Source organism: Lepisosteus oculatus, chromosome 8 (assembly GCF_040954835.1).
Source record: "Lepisosteus oculatus isolate fLepOcu1 chromosome 8, fLepOcu1.hap2, whole genome shotgun sequence".
Classification (NCBI taxonomy): Eukaryota; Metazoa; Chordata; class Actinopteri; order Semionotiformes; family Lepisosteidae; genus Lepisosteus; species Lepisosteus oculatus.
Window position 1 is genome coordinate 46,187,046 of NC_090703.1, and position 12,404 is coordinate 46,199,449.

Consider the following 12,404-nt stretch of genomic DNA (forward strand, 5'->3'; position numbering starts at 1 on the left):
CTTGGAATGATCCCACTACCTTGCATAGGCGACCGTAAGAGCGAATGAGACTTCACTTCTGTGTCTCTCTGAAACCCGAAGGAAACACGCAAGGAAAACCGAAGTCCTAACCGAATTCAGGAATATTCTTTTCAGATCGCCTCCAGAGAAGCGTGGGGCGACACGTCCGAACTTAAGATTCATGCTGCAGAGACCCGAGAGATCTACTGCTCCCCCTGGTGGCACACATGTATCGGTGCTTCGTCGTTTCCGAGAACACGTTGACCGAAAGGGGGGGAAAAAACGGTTTTGTTTCGCTTCACGATAAGAGTTTGGTTCAGGGCATTTCCAGAAAAGGTATTTCTTCGGCTGCATAGAATGAAAAGTAAACAGTGAATTCAGAATCAGGACTTGTTTGTATACTGACTTTAAAAATGTACATCTTCCTTCGAGAAGCAACGATTTTATAAGAATTTTTAACACTTATTCAATTCAATTTATTTTTACATAGCGCCTTTCACAACAAGGCTGCCCCAAGGCGCTTAACAATGCAATTGACGATACATTTTGTCAATACAGAAGACAACAGAGGAGAGGAACCAAAAAACTCCTTAGTAAGGAGAAAAAAAGCTCTAGGGGTCCAAGGTCAACTGGTTGCCCAACCCTTTTGGGCATGCTAACATTATATAATTAAAAAAAGGAAATAATGAGGGTATTAATCCATCCATCATGTCTTCTGTGTGTTAGTACTCCATGCAGATCTCTGTAGACCAGTAAATTCCTCCTAAACGCTAGCTATTATATGTGAAAAGACAGGTTTCAAGAAGTGTAAAAATAAAAAAAAACATTCGTCGGGCAGCTGCACGATATGTACCTTCAGAAAGCCAGAAAACTCAATTTCCCGAAAGCCTTTGACTTTAGAGACCGGTGGGGGAAAAGCGGAAGTAGACGAAAGGTAGGAAAACAATTTCCTTGGAAGGTTTTTTGGAGACAAAAAAACTTCATTTCCCACCGTCCAGCAGTGGAGCATGCGCAGTCCGTATTTGGGGCAGCTCCCCGGATGCGGGTCTGACTGAGAGACGGAGAGCGCGAGTCGTGAGCGAGGCGGTGAGGTGGTGAAGGTTTATTTAATTATATTCTGATCATAGTCTTTTGATTTGCGATCGGGGGGAGGATTTGCGGAATCTGTCGTTTTTTTCCCTCGATCTGCCTGCTGCCATTTTTGCACGAAGACTGATACGAACGCCCCCCCTCCCCGCACACACAAAAAATCAGTCCTCCAGCACACGGCACTTAAATCAAAGCTGAGTTCAACGTAAATTATAGACTTACTGCCTTCGCGGCGTTCCCGGATCGCTAGTTTCGATTTAAGAGCATTTTCTTAAGGCAGAAATGGCCTGTAGTTGAAAACAGGAAAACCGTTTCACCACAGAGTGGTTTAGTCATCCAAGCGCTCTCCAATGCCTTCAAACTCCCAATGTTGTCTAGATCAGCCAGCTGAAAAGTAACAGGGGCCGCCGGGGACTGCGGAGTGTGCATTGGTGAGTCGGCGTAACTGACGATTCTGCTTTTAAGCCGCCGTCGTTTTTGTCATTTCTTTTTTTTTAAATGAGTAAAGCGAGGTGGGTGTTTGGTCTGCCCGGGCCGGGGTGGGCGGAAAGGTACTCCCGGTGCGGTGTCTCGGAGGCCCGGCCCGGGTTTCTTACGAGCGAGTGGGGCTCGGCTGACGGAGAGGTGGGAGCAGGAAAGAGTCTACGGCCCTGATCTGACCCTGCTCAGCTACGGAAAAAAAATTATATATTCGGGTCCTGTGAATGTGCTTAATAGGAGACCATGCTGTCCGGAGCCATCGGGGTTAGATTCTAGGAGGGGCGCAGAGCCGATTGCACGGCAGTCTGGTCCACTTCGTGTTTTAAAAGCTGCCAGGCTCTCTGGTACAAGGGAACAAGTAATAGGTTTATGCCATGCTGGGGAAAAAAGAAGAAAGAAAACAACGTTTCGGCCGTGGAGCCTTCTTCAGGTGTGAGACTGACTCACATTGAATCAATCTATTACTTGTTCCTTTGCAGCCTACCCATGCTGACGCAGCTGCCCACCTGAACTGCTCTCTGGTACAAGCCCGTGTCTGCTGATGCTCCTTGATTATGCTTTATTACCTTATTTTCCGTACATCTTAAGTACACGTTAGATGTATTTTTTTTTTTAGACAAGATGGGCGTGCTCTCTGGGCTCACTTTTATTCTTTATCGGTTCAAGTGCGGTTTGTAAAACTTGACCTGGATTGAACTGCACAACAATGGGAGTGTTATTACCATTTGTGGACAGGCTTTGTGTTTTTCTAGTGGGAGTGGACAACGGTAGATGGTACCTTCTCCGGTCCCTGTCTCTGGGGGCTGATGAAGCCAGTTCAGAGATGGGGATTATTAGGAGGCCATGACTGGTGATGGCCAATGGGAAATTTGGCCTGGTTGTCGGGGTGACACCCCTACTCTTTTCGAGAAACACCCTGGGATTTTTAATGACCAGAGAGTCAGGACCTCGGTTTTACGTCTCATCCGAAGGACGGTGCCTGTTTACAGTATAGTGTCCCCGTCACTATACTGGGGCATTAGGACCCACATGGACTGCAGGGTGAGCGCCCCCTGCTGGCCCCACTAACACCTCTTCCAGCAGCAACCTTAGTTTTTCCCAGGAGCCTCCCATCCAGGTACTGACCAGGCTCACACCAGCTGAGCTCCAGTGGGCTGCCAGTGGTGAGTTGCAGGGTGATAAGGCTGCTGGCAGTGTAGGACGTTCCTCTAAATCCCAGCATACACCTGTTTGCTGTTCTTTGATGCCAAAGCAGCGATGTCCTTTCTGATGACAGGGTGACAGAAGATCTGCATGCAGCGTCGGTTCTGCTCGCTGGCGCATCAGACCAGATCTGAGAACTGATTTTGTTTACTTCTGCCTCACGTCTCCTGACCCGGCCTCGATGATGTGGTGGCGGTGCTGGCAGCTGTAGGCGACGGCACGCGTGTTTCCCTGTGGCGTGAGGAAGGCGGCGGGTGTCTGTCCAGGGGCCCGGTGACCCCAGTGCACCCTGGCGAGGTCGCTGAGCTTCACGACGCAAGGGAAACGCCAGCACCGCAACAGCGCTCTGTTTTTTCCTTTCCGTGCGTCGTGTACGAGCCGGAGCTCCAGGGAGCCGATGGAGAGCACTGCTGTTGTGTAACGGATCCGATTCAATCTGGCCTTTTCAAGCTGCTGGCTATTCTGCGAATTGTACCGATGGAACGGAATTTAAGGTTGCGTAATTTGACATTTTCAATCGCAGCCCAGTGACCAAGGCTGGGCCTGGTCAGTACTTGAATGGGAGACTTTAAAGGAAAAAAAAAACAGGTGGTGGTGGTGGTGGACCTGTAGGTGGCGCTGTTCCACCTGGAACAGAATTTCCAAACCCAAGGCCAAGGGTGGTGACCAAAGACACTGTCCTGTAGGAGTTTCTGTCCTTTGGATGACTAAATTCACCCACTCTCGTCATTTTTTGGATGTTCCCTCTTTGCTAAGACAAAGCCCTTCCTTGTCTTTAATCCTTCCTGTCTTTGTTCCGCAGACGGCAGATCAGCTGGCGGGAGTTCCTGTGCAGACCTGTGTGCAGATACAGCATTTCCCCCTGGGAACAGCTCAGACAGGTGAGCATGCGTCTCCAATCTAAAGAGTCACTTTCTCATCTGTGCCAGTTGATCTTGATTTGATATTGTGCTGCCTAGCAGTTGCTGTGTCTCTCCACAGAGTACGGGGCATCAGGTGTCCCCTGCTCTGTGGGTTGACATAACCGGGTGGACTTTTTCTCTGTGCCTGGCCTTCTCTAGTTTCTCTTCCTTGTTTTTCAAAGTTAAACTTAAATGAGTTTACATTTGATGTACAGAGAGCTCTGTTCTGATGGTGCATTATCAGTAGCATTTTATAATAAAAGTGATACAATTGGTATTTCAAGATTCTGGGGAAAAACTGGTCTGCTGAGCTCTTGTCAGCCTGTCTTTCTGTTACTGTCCACTTTTTGTTCTGTCCTTTTCTTCTCCTGCCTGTTTCTCGTTCACTCCCTCTACAGTCTCTCTCTCCTGATTGATTCCCTGATTTCCCCAATATTCTGATTCCCTGATTTCCCCAATATTCTGATTCCCTGATTTCCCCAATATTCTGATTCCCTGATTTCCCCAATATTCTGATTCCCTGATTTCCCCAATATTCTGATTCCCTGATTTCCCCAATATTCTGATTCCCTGATTTCCCCAATATTCTGATTCTCTGATTTCCTAGTTTCCCCAATATTCTGATTTCCCCAATGTTCTGATTCCCTGATTTCCCCAATGTTCTGATTCCCTGATTTCCCCAATGTTCTGATTCCCTGATTTCCCCAATGTTCTGATTCCCTGATATCCTGATTTTCTGTTTTCCCCGATTTCCTGATTTCCCCAGTATTCTGATTTCCTGATTTCTCCAGTATTCTGATTCCCCATTCCCTGATTCCCTGAGACTTGTCTCCCCCAGGTGCCGGAACCGGAGTGAATGAGGGAAGATGCAGACCATCAAGTGTGTGGTGGTTGGGGACGGGGCAGTGGGCAAGACCTGCCTGCTGATCTCCTACACGACCAACGCCTTCCCTGAGGAGTACATCCCCACCGTCTTCGACAACTACAGCGCGCAGATGAGCGTGGACGGGCGCACCGTCAGCCTGAACCTGTGGGACACGGCGGGCCAGGAGGAGTACGACCGCCTGCGCACACTCTCCTACCCCCAGACCAACGTCTTCATCATCTGCTTCTCCATCGGCAGCCCCTCCTCCCACGCCAACGTGCGCCACAAGTGGCACCCCGAGGTGTCGCACCACTGCCCCAACGTGCCCATCCTCCTGGTGGGCACCAAGCGGGACCTGCGCGCCGACGCGGAGACGGTGAAGAAGCTGAAGGAGCAGGGCCTGGCGCCCACCACGCCCCAGCAGGGCAGCGCCCTGGCCAAGCAGGTCGGCGCCGTCAAGTACCTGGAGTGCTCGGCGCTGCAGCAGGAGGGCGTGCGCGAGGTGTTCGCGGAGGCCGTGCGCGCCGTGCTCTACCCCGTGGCCAAGAAGAACGCCAAAAAGTGCGTCCTGTTATAGTGCCGGAGGAGGGGGCGCAGTCGGACTGAGGCCTGCGGTCTCCCTTCGCTCGGGCACGCCCCCCTCCCACTCCCTCTCGTGTCCTGTCTGCAACCCCTCCCCCCCACCCCCCCACTTTTTAACGATGATTGTGGAATAATTTGCATTTCAAGGATTTTTTTTACCACTGACGCGTGTAGGCAAGGCGCCGGGGTCAGAGCAGGGGGCTGAGCAGGCACAGGTCGCCACGCCCTCTTCCGCCTCGCAATTTACTGCTTTTTTTTTCTCGAAATCGAAACCCCAGAGGACGCGAGAACGAAAGAAAAGTGAAATACCAAAAAAAAACCAGACCTCGGTGTACCCACACACACCCACTTTTTTTTTTTTTTTCCGTGAGGAGGAGGGGGGGGGGACCTCATTTTCCTCAGTCCCGACCCCCCCGTGTTATGTCTGTACCCCAGATCCTAGGGGCAACAGTGTCTGTGGAGCTGCCAGTGGAGAGAGCGAGGTGCTTGGAACGGGCCTGTACTGGAGCAGCACCGAACCCCCCAGCTGGTCTCGGGCCCAGCCGCAGTGCGTCAGGAGCAGGGGCTAGCCCCTCGAGCACAGCACCGCCGCCACCAGCACTGGGGTCACGTGCCTGTCCCTTTAACTGGGTGCCTTTTTCCTCTCTCTTCAAGGACCTTTGTGCCAGTCTTTCAAGTCCCCCACTCGCGGCTGTGCGCGGGGGGGGGGGTGGAGGGGGTAAGGTATTACAGCGTTAGGTTTGACTGAAACGGGGGGGGCAGTCTGGAGGTCTTCCCTGCAGCCCAGCACAGATCCCCCTCCGATCGGGGCGGAATAGGAGCTGTTGTCGGCCCCCTACTATCCATCTGTCCCCGCTTAAAGAGCAAGTCTTCTAAATCGGTTTCCCACTAGTTTTAGGGATTTTTGATCACGAATCCCACTGGGGTACACCGCCTGTTTTCTCTGATGCACGTTGCAGCCGACGTGACTTCAGAATAGCGACTTACGAAGGTGTGGAACCGGACAGTGTTTCTTCAGTGCTGAAACAGAGCGTACCAAATCTGTTGTTTTTTTTTCCCAGTTCCAGTTAACATTCCCCTGTTTTCCCATCTGCGAACCCCCAGTTTTTGACATGCAGCCCAGCGCGCTGATGCCTGCCGTCTTAAATCAGACTGGCAGACAGAGGGGGCTGAGTTTAATCTGGTCTTGGGCTGCGATGTGCAAACACAACAATTGAAATCATGTATTATGCTTTATTTTTAGGAATGTGCTTGTTTTATTATCAGTTCCAAATGAATTTCACCTTTCTGGAAACAGTTTTTTATATGCAGTTTTTTTTTTTTAGCCAAATGACTGTTTTATGTCGAAGAATCAATGTGCGTCTGAAGCTCAGGGTTTGGACTGGCTGGGTGAGACTGTGATGAGAGATGGACTGACGGGTCTGTCACCTGGGGACACTGTGGGCTTCTCTCTCTGACGGGTGTGTGTGTGTGAAGTCTGGCCATCTGCTCCGGCCTTTGATCGCCCCAGTCCTACATGCTTAACCAGAACCTCTTAAATCAGGGATGAGCAGGTCCAGTACATTAGGGAGAGATTTGTGTAAAATCTGCAGAACCTTTGAAGGTACACCCTAGTTAGCAAATTGCTAATAAAGCCTTAAAAGCAGACTTCTGATTCAAATAATTTGGCCTGGCGGGGGGGATGAAATGGAACAGCACTGGAGTTTTGAGCTCTGGGGTTTGTCAGCTCTGCTTTGGAATTATCAGTGTTAGCCTCGTCCTGCTAGGCAGCTGATCAGTTTGGCTGAGAAACAGAAGTTCACAGTGAGTAAACACTGGGTTGGTGCTGGGGCCTTGGAGGAGAGGATCTGGGAAGTCTCTTGACGTTTAAACCCTGCTCAGGGTGTCGAGAGAGGGACCGTGACAGTGGTCTAGGTTTTTGCTGACATTCATGTATTCGAAACACTCAATTGCGATTGACATGTAAAAGCAGATACATAGGTGTCTGGAGTATTTAATAGGCAGGCCAGGAACAACGCCTGTGCTCATGTATATGTCATACAGATGTCTGTGGCTTTAGACTTCTAGCTGCTGGGTCTTTTGTAACCACTTGTGAAAGGTTATAGCACGGTCATTCAGTGTCCAGCTTCAGTCTGATCTGGACACTGACCACTTCCCTGGCGGTGTCTCCTCCTCATTTCAATTCACAGAGTGTCTGACCAGGCTGCGATGTTTGCTCTCTGCTCTGCCTGCTGTTCTCCTAATCCTCCCTCTGAATGGGATTACAGATGGACAGGAGAGGCAACGTTTGACCAAACTGTCCTGGAGGACGAAAGTGCACTTATTTTGCCTATTGCTTGTGATCTGCATTTTCAAAAGGTTCCAAGTGCCTTTTTGCTCTGTAGCCTTAATTGTACAGTGTTTGTATAGTGTTTGTGATGTGCAGGGGAGCTCTTTCTCTTTGTTTCAGATGTGCAGGTAGAGGTGTGGGGGCAGGTAGCTCAAGGTTTTTATAATCTCCCCTTTGGCTCATTGGGAGCTCCAGATGGAGGCCCCAGGAGCAAAGCTGCACAGATCTGAAAGACTGTGCGGATTCTAAAAGATAGCACGGCCAGGCCTCCCGTAGTCCGTCCCACGCCTAGGGGAGTTTGTGATCACCAGGCAGGAACTCCGCCTGTGCCTCCTCTTCACCTTTACCCCCAGCAGCACGACTGGCGTGATCGCGCGGAGGTTTCACTTTCAGTGCCCCCGCGGCGGCCTCAGTGTCAGCGCCCCCGTTAGAGTGCGTTCATCCGCCGATACGATTCTCAGCGTTGGCTTACCAGCAGTGTTTACTCTGCAGCTGGTAATGCAGCTGCCTTTGCCCTATCTCCGCACTCCCCTCCCCGTGCCTGTGTGGAAGGGTGGAGTCGTGCCCTGCCCTGTCCTGTCATGTCAAGACATGACGCGCACTGCAGTGCGACCGAACCCTACAGCCGGACTGCTTTCCTGCTGCATGGGCACCAGAAGAAACCAGGATCACGGCAGGCAGCGGGGAACAGAAAGCCTTTTAAGTTTCGGGTTTCTGTGCTGCAAATACAAGTGGGGTTCCTGAGCTGTTCTGTGGAGAAAACGGTGCCGTGGAAGATCGTGATCCGGGCAGGCAGGGAATCGAATGAGCCGCTGAGGGTGTTAATTTCGCACTTTAGTCTAAGAGCTGTGGGCAGGCTTAATTGCATGTTTGCTTGTGTTTTTGGGGGGCGTGCACAGGCCTGTGTCCCAGTCTGGGCTCTGACTGCGGGTGCCCTGCTTCATCGGGACCGCACATCGGAGCTTAGAGAGAGAATGCAGCTCTTGAGGTTGTAGACTTCCCAAACTGTGCTCCTCTCGGATGGTCTGCAGCTGCCCCCACTAGTGCCTGCGCAGAAGGAGATGTCAAGAGGTGCTTTTCCGACTGTTAAACCTGGCCCGAGTCTTCTTTTCCTGTGGCTTCGTTTCGGCGTCAAATATTTGCCGGGTTCAAACCTTGCAGCTTGCAGCTGGGGTGGCGTTCTGAGTGGATTGAACCGTTTGCACGCGCGGGTTGGTGTGGGAAGCTCTGTTCCGGTTGCAGCTGAGCTGATAAGGACCCAGCCGCTCACCCGGTCTCTTGGGGGTGAACGACAGACGGCAGAGTAACCCCTGTAGTCTGGGTGGGGTACGCCGTCTTGTGCAAGGGCTCGGGACTGCGGGAGGGCAGGTGTCGCTGCAGACTCGACTGCGCGATCCTTGTCAGGGTCAGGTACTCCAGGGTTTTAGTTTACAAAACGCATCAGGGAATGACGGAGACTAATATCAAATTGGTGCTTAGGAGTTTAAGATCCTGGATAAAATGAAGCTCTCCCCACAGGGTTGTTCGTGAAGGTTGTGGTATAGGATTAGTTTCCGGATCTGTCCGAAAGAGACTAACCTTCAGACAAAGATAGCATTGCTTCTGAAGTTCAACACAGGCTCTTGTTTTAAGCACGCATCAAGGCCCTTCTGATTGTAAGGTCAGACAGTCATGACTTTCTCAGGATTAAATCGTCGAGAAATCATGGGAGCTCACTGTGATACCTGCTTGCAGTGAGGAGTTGGCCAGCATGTGCTGAGCCAATGTAAGAGTCAAAGATTATCCATGGAGCGGTCTAGCAGGGTTTACTGCTCCTCTTGTTTGAGAATGATCATATTTCCATGCGAGGATCGAGTTTCTGATGGATGAACAGATCAGGGCTGAAGAGGAGGTGCAACAGAAACACTGTTAATACTCGGCTGGCAACGTGACAGAACCCTCCTTTCAGCTATTGTGCTAGTACCAAATTCTGTTGTCACAGCTATTCTTTGGAGTTTTTGAATAGGTAGACTCTTTTATGAGTGGCACAGGACTGTTTTTTTTTTATTTACCCTCAGTCCCCAGTTAATCCTAATGCATACCTACCCATTTGGCAATTACCGAGTTTGGAGTCTCTTGCGAATGTAGGTCTTGGCTCATCACATTGACTCCTGTACTCACACAGGAAGAATGAGGAAGTGAAGACGGGTTCCTTTAATCCATCCGCCCATCGCGCTGTTCTGCCTTTATTTTGGCTTTCTTATTCATGCATGTTGGCATCGGTAGAGAAATCTGCGATTTGCATTTTGCAGGGAACAAATCCACAGGGCCCTATTCTTCCTCCCTCTCCTGTTCCTTGGCGTGTTCCTGGATATTAGTGCTTTCGGTTGCTTGTCTTTCCACAACCTGAGTTCTTCAGACGGATCTGCTGTTTCTGGCCTGTTTGTGTGGTGCTGAGCCCAGACACAGCTCACAGATGCACCAGGCTTCACAGGGGTGCAGTACTCCTGGTCTTGTTCCACAGAGCCCTGGTTACGTAGCTACCTTGTGCCACCATCAGGACTTGTTAGCTTGCCCATCAAGGATCACTTGGGTATACGCTTTTGTTGGAGCCTGACGGAGAGCAGGAGACTTCTCCGTTTTTAAGGCAAGCCGTCTGGCCCTTGGTACTCTGTAGTCGTCATTCCCTTAGAAATGTGATCAATGACTTTTGCACGTCTGAGCATTAAAATCGTCCCATGTCAAGTCCGAACAGCTGATTCACTTACCGAATGTAAAAAACTGTTGGCTCTGCATAGTCTGGTCAGATACTAGTCCTCCCCTGGCTTGTGTTGACTTTTCTCCCAGCAGGTTTTTCATTTCGGTGTCTGTGGTTTCTGTAGGGGGAAAATGTTCGTGCCCTTGTCTCATTCTCATCCCAGTATCGTTAATCTGGAAGAAGCACTGTATCGAGCCGTACCATATATTATAATAGTCTATGGCTTTTGTTTCACTTCATTTGAGTTTCTGTTGCCGCAATCACTATGCGGGCAGATGTGGCCTGCAGGATGTCCTGTGGTCAGTTTGGCTGCAATAGCACCACTCTCAAATGTGCTCTTTTCATGCACACTGCTTAGACCGTTGTTTTTTTTTTTCTTCCGTTTACCGTTTGAGGTAGTAAATCGATTGGCAATTTTTCCGATCCATTATCACACCAACTCGATCCCAGTCGGAGTTTCAACCAGGAAAGGGCACGAAGGCTATACCGTGTGTCCTGCAGTGTTAGGCTGGTCATTTAATTGTCAAAGAGAAAGTGGGGTGTAAATGTAAGTTAATCTGCACAGTTCGGCCCCGCCCCCTTCCCCTGCGATTTTATTTTGCAAGAGAGTGATCTAGCTGGACGATGCCCAAGAAGATGCTGAATCCAGAGTAAATCCTGCACAGAGTATCCCCCGTGTGGCGGAGCAGAAACGAGATCTGAAACTGTTGCAGCAGGTACAGGACTCCTGGAGTTCTTCTCTGACGCGTTAGAAATTCTGCAGAGACCCGCCTATCGCTGATGTCACTGCAAACAGAGGGTATCCAGGAAATGGTAGGGCTTCTTTAGAAGGTGTGAGAGCAGACTCATCGCCACCTCCCCCAGGCAGAACTGAAGCCATTGTGTGCTGCTGAGATTGGGCAAGGGCCTGACCTGTGTTCAGGGATCCGAGTAGTTCTATAGCCTCTCAAAGGAACCTGTGGTAGTGATGGGAGGGGCCAGTCTCCACTCCTGTCTTAAATGTCGGGAGGGGGATTGGAGGAATGAGAGAGTCTTCTCTTGGCGAACGAGGAAAGGAAGGTACTTCAGGCTGCATCGGTGCATTTTCATCAGATGACATATCTCTTTTTCCAATGCTGAGTATGCCAGAGTATGTCTGTGTTGAGTCTGAATGAATGAGTGAAAGACAGTTTGTCATTTTCTCTCTCTTTTTTTTTTAACTGACATAACTGTAGAAATGCTGTCAAAATGATGGATGACTGAGTGTCCCACAGCAAGTGCCTCAGATCATTCCTCTGCGGTGTGTGGTACTAAATTTATACACTGGGAACTTGATTTGTAGAATTTTTTTAACAATGTATTTGTATAAAAAGAACTAACAGGTAAATCGATTTTAAATTATGCTAAATAAAATTGTAAAGCTGCAAAAGAGAGACTGCGCAGTTCATTTGTCCTTGTGTGGTGGAGTAGATTCACGTCCAGAACGGTTTTACATGTCCTTTTTCACTCACTGTTCTTGTAAGTTAGCCTGCAGGGCAGAGTAGATTCGGGATTGTTTGTCAGTATTTCTTACAAAATGATTTAGCTGTTACTTTCTGAAAGCTCCTTTCTGCCTGGCAGTTCCTTCCCTATGGATTATGTCTACTTTTTCCACAATGCACTAATTCAGAGTGCCTACTGTATTTAGGGAATATACAATATAGGTTCAAGATGTGTATATATACTGCTGTCTCTGACATCTTGCATTGTTCCACTTCTTTCACCCAACGTTCTTCATTCTGACAGAATTCTGTAGTGAAATTCATCTGACGTTTTAGCTACATCTTATGATTCTGGAATGACAAGATTGTTTTTCACCCAAGCTAAGCCTTTTTAGCACCAGTCAGATTTATAATAGTCAAATATATATAATAGATGATGATAGTACAACATATTAATGGGGGCTTTGGGTAAATTGGTGATGCTCATAACATATAGTGCTTTGCAAGAGTGTTCAGACCCTTGCACGGTTTTCACATTTGGAGGCTTTGAAACGTGCGGTCATGACACTCTGAAATAGCAGCAATGAATCTGATGAGTGAGCCAGACTCTGGTTCATGAGGTCTTCATGAGTCACTTCCTTTGGGGCAATGGCTTTTTGAGGTGAACACCGTGAGCTAATCATATCACAGCAGTGCAAAATAAAGGAAGTGTTAAATTTGTTGCACGATGCCAACGGCCTTTATTACTGGTGTTTAT

The 12,404-nt window shown here is 49.4% G+C and overlaps 1 protein-coding gene across 2 annotated transcripts; it reads left to right on the forward strand.

The window, feature by feature from the left end:
* Positions 1-1,007: 1,007 nt before the first annotated feature.
* LOC102690743 (rho-related GTP-binding protein RhoG-like) lies at positions 1,008-11,595 on the forward strand. Of its 2 annotated transcripts, none has more exons than XM_015351399.2 (3): positions 1,008-1,520; positions 3,575-3,653; positions 4,513-11,595. In XM_015351399.2, exon 3 carries the CDS (start codon positions 4,541-4,543, stop codon positions 5,114-5,116), a length of 576 nt encoding a protein of 191 aa, XP_015206885.2. In that variant the 5' UTR covers positions 1,008-1,520; positions 3,575-3,653; positions 4,513-4,540; the 3' UTR covers positions 5,117-11,595. The 2 variants fall into 2 exon arrangements, with proteins under 2 accessions (XP_015206885.2, XP_015206886.2); XM_015351400.2 differs by having other exon boundaries at positions 1,010-1,086.
* Positions 11,596-12,404: the final 809 nt, after the last annotated feature.

Excerpts from the sequence above, each read along its gene's own strand:
- LOC102690743 (XM_015351399.2), top strand. The coding sequence starts at position 4,541 with ATGCAGACCATCAAGTGTGTGGTGGTTGGGGACGGGGCAGTGGGCAAG.